Below are 4,236 nucleotides of genomic sequence, written 5' to 3'. Positions count from 1 at the left end.
TCATGGATTGCATGACTAGTCTAAGCCAATTGGGTCGCCCCATTACTCCCATTCATGGATTGCATGACTAGCCTAAGCCAATGGGCTCTCCCCATTACTTCCATTCATCGATTGCATGACTAGCCTAAGCCAATGGGGGTCTCCTTATTACTTCCATTCATGGATTGCATGACTAGCCTAAGCCAATGGGCTCTCCCCATCACTTCCATTCATGGATTGCATGACTAGCCTAAGCCAATAGGGTCTCATTACTTCCATTCATCCATTGCATGACTAGCCTAAGCCAATGGGGTCGCCCCATTACTTCCATTCATGGATTGCATGACTAGCCTAAGCCAATGGGCTCTCTCCATTACTTTCATTCATGGATTGCATGACTAGCCTAAGCCAATGAGCTCTCCCCTATACTTCCATTCATCCATTGCATGACTAGCCTAAGCCAATGGGGTTGCCCCATTATTTCCATTCATGGAGTGCATGACTAGCCTAAGCCAATGGGGTTGCCCCATTATTTCCATTCATGGAGTGCATGACTAGCCTAAGCCAATGGGGTTGCCCCATTATTTCCATTCATGGAGTGCATGACTAGCCTAAGCCAATGGGGTTGCCCCATTATTTCCATTCATGGAGTGCATGACTAGCCTAAGCCAATGGGGTTGCCCCATTATTTCCATTCATGGAGTGCATGACTAGCCTAAGCCAATGGGGTTGCCCCATTATTTCCATTCATGGAGTGCATGACTAGCCTAAGCCAATGGGGTTGCCCCATTATTTCCATTCATGGAGTGCATGACTAGCCTAAGCCAATGGGGTTGCCCCATTATTTCCATTCATGGAGTGCATGACTAGCCTAAGCCAATGGGGTTGCCCCATTATTTCCATTCATGGAGTGCATGACTAGCCTAAGCCAATGGGGTTGCCCCATTATTTCCATTCATGGAGTGCATGACTAGCCTAAGCCAATGGGGTTGCCCCATTATTTCCATTCATGGAGTGCATGACTAGCCTAAGCCAATGGGGTTGCCCCATTATTTCCATTCATGGAGTGCATGACTAGCCTAAGCCAATGGGGTTGCCCCATTATTTCCATTCATGGAGTGCATGACTAGCCTAAGCCAATGGGGTTGCCCCATTATTTCCATTCATGGAGTGCATGACTAGCCTAAGCCAATGGGGTTGCCCCATTATTTCCATTCATGGAGTGCATGACTAGCCTAAGCCAATGGGGTTGCCCCATTATTTCCATTCATGGAGTGCATGACTAGCCTAAGCCAATGGGGTTGCCCCATTATTTCCATTCATGGAGTGCATGACTAGCCTAAGCCAATGGGGTTGCCCCATTATTTCCATTCATGGAGTGCATGACTAGCCTAAGCCAATGGGGTTGCCCCATTATTTCCATTCATGGAGTGCATGACTAGCCTAAGCCAATGGGGTTGCCCCATTATTTCCATTCATGGAGTGCATGACTAGCCTAAGCCAATGGGGTTGCCCCATTATTTCCATTCATGGAGTGCATGACTAGCCTAAGCCAATGGGGTTGCCCCATTATTTCCATTCATGGAGTGCATGACTAGCCTAAGCCAATGGGGTTGCCCCATTATTTCCATTCATGGAGTGCATGACTAGCCTAAGCCAATGGGGTTGCCCCATTATTTCCATTCATGGAGTGCATGACTAGCCTAAGCCAATGGGGTTGCCCCATTATTTCCATTCATGGAGTGCATGACTAGCCTAAGCCAATGGGGTCGCCCCATTACGTCCATTCATGGATTGCATGACTAGCTTAAGCCAATGGGGTCGCCCCATTACTTCCATTCATGGATTGCATGACTAGCCTAAGCCAATGGTCTCTCTCCATTACTTCCATTCATGGATTGCATGACTAGCCTAAGGCAATGGGCTCTCTCCATTACTTCCATTCATGTATTGCATGACTAGCCTATGCCAATGGGCTCTCCCCATTACTTCCATTCATGGATTGCATGAGAAGCCTAAGCCAATGGGTTTGCCCCATTACTTCCATTCATGGATTGCATGACTAGCCTAAGCCAATGGGCTCTCCCCATTACTTCCATTCATGGATTGCATGACTAGCCTAAGCCAATGGGGGTCTCCTTTTTACTTCCATTCATCAATTGCATGACTAGCATAAGCCAATGGGCTCTCCCCATCACTTCCATTCCTATGGCTGCTTGCGAACATAAGTTCTCTGATGATGAACAAGGGGCAAGTGCTGATGGAAGGCTTTTCTACGTTTATCACATTCACCTGTGTTTCTCTACTTTGCCTTCTCTGACGTCGAAGAGTAGCGGGACCACGATCGAAAGTCCTCCTCCCTTCCTTACAGTCATAGGTCTTCTCCTCGGTGTGTACAACCTGATGCTGAGTCAGCTGGGAGCCGTGGCTGAAGGCCTTCCCACAGGCCTGGCACACGTAGGGTTTCTCCCCCGTGTGGATCCTGTAATGCACGGCGAGGTGCGAGACCCGCTTGAAAGCCCTCCCACACGCCTTGCACGGGTAGGGTTTCTCTCCCGTGTGGATTCTCTGGTGTTGCTTCAGCTGTGAGCTCACCCGGAACGCCTTCCCGCAGGCCTGACATTCGTAGGGCTTCTCACCCGTGTGGATTCTCTGATGCCGGATGAGCGTGGAGCCCTGATTGAAGGCCTTCCCGCAGTCCTTACACTCATAGAGCTTCTTGCCAGTGTGTAGAGTCTGGTGTTGGATCAGCTGGGACCGGTGGCTGAAGGTCTTCCCGCATTCCTTGCAGGCGTAGGGCTTCTCCCCTGTGTGAATCCTACCGTGGACTTTCAGATGCGAGATCCGATTGAAGGCCTTCCCACACTCTTTGCACTGATAGGGCTTCTCGCCGGTATGAATGCGCTGATGTTCGATCAGCTGGGAGCTCCGGCCGAAGGCCCTGGCGCAGTCCTGACACGCGTAAGGCTTCTCGCCGGTGTGGACCCGCTGGTGCTGAATGAAGTTTGAACCCGAGTTGAAGGCCTTCCCACACTCCTTGCACTCGTAGGGTTTCTTGCCAGAATGAATGTTCTCGTGCTGAACCAGGCGCGAGCCGTACTTAAAGGCCTTCCCACACTCCTTACATTGATAGGGTTTCTCGCTGGTGTGGATTCCCTGCCGGCGAATGAGGAAGTCCTCTGGCCAGAAGGCTTCCCTACATGCATCATACCCATAGGGCTCGTCCCCTGGATGGACTTTCCCACAGAAAGTAAGGGATGCCTGTGGGCTGAGAGGGGGCATTTCTTCAGACCTGACGATCACGTGACTCAGACGTTCATCTAGATTCCCCCGCTGTCCGTCAAACTGGCTTTCGCACTCCCAGTCAACTGGGAGACTCCAGGACTTGAGACCATAACTCGGAAGGCTTTCCGGTCTCGCCCACCGGGTCGCTTGTCCTTCACAAACAGGCTGCTCTGGAGGTGACACCTTAGTCTCAGACCTGGCCTCCGAGGCTGAAAAAGAACGAAAGAGCAAGTATGCTTCTTGTTTTTTTCCCTTTGCAAAAAAGGGGACTTGTCTCGTAAAAACTGAAGATAATGCCAACAAGCTCGTGAATGTGGCTACTGAGGAACTGGACAAATCATACGGAGAAAGAGGAAATGCCATAAATGAGATGAGTGAGGTAATCAAGAAGGTTGTAAGAGTAGTGCTTGGAAATGGCCTCTATCTTTTTTTTTTACTCCTCACCTGAGGATATATTTTCATTGATTTGAGAGAGAGAGGAAGGGAGGGAAACATTGATTGGTTGCCTTCCATACGTGCCCAATCAGGGATCAAACCCAGAACCTAGGTATGTGCCCTGACTGGGGATCACACCCAAAACCCTGGTGCATCGGGACGACACTCTAACCAACTGAGCTACCCAGCCAAGGCCTAGACACAGTATTTTACAGTTAATTATTTGGACAACCAAAGAAATAATATGTAAAAATCTTATGTATCGTCTTAGCATTAAATGCTCTGGTTTTCTTATACGGAACTTGAGGGATCTCAAATAGCCAAACAATCTTGAAAAGGAAGAACAGCCGAAACCGGTTTGGCTCAGTGGATAGAGCGTCGGCCTGTGGACTGAAAGGTCCCAGGTTCGGTTCCGGTCAAAGGTATGTACCTTGGTTGCGGGCACATCCCCATTAGGGGGCGTGCAGGAGGCAGCCGATCGATGGTTCTCTCTCATCGATGTTTCTGACTCTCGAACTCTCTCCCTTCCTCTCTGTC

At 49.7% G+C, this 4,236-nt stretch overlaps 1 protein-coding gene across 2 annotated transcripts in view; it reads right to left on the bottom strand.

The window, feature by feature from the left end:
• Nucleotides 1-1,922: 1,922 nt before the first annotated feature.
• ZNF582 (zinc finger protein 582) overlaps nt 1,923-4,236 on the bottom strand; it is an 8,281-nt gene continuing 5,967 nt past the window's right edge. For both annotated transcript variants that reach the window (XM_015563252.1, XM_015563253.1), the window contains exon 6: nt 1,923-3,473. In XM_015563252.1, the coding sequence (XP_015418738.1) occupies nt 2,122-3,473 (1,352 nt within the window). In that variant the 3' untranslated portion in view covers nt 1,923-2,121. The remainder of the gene's footprint in view (nt 3,474-4,236) is intronic.

This window comes from Myotis davidii, unplaced genomic scaffold, assembly GCF_000327345.1.
Source record: "Myotis davidii unplaced genomic scaffold, ASM32734v1 scaffold1199, whole genome shotgun sequence".
Lineage (NCBI taxonomy): Eukaryota > Metazoa > Chordata > Mammalia > Chiroptera > Vespertilionidae > Myotis > Myotis davidii.
Note: the sequence above shows the minus strand (reverse complement) of the source record. Positions and strands in the feature narration are given on the sequence as shown.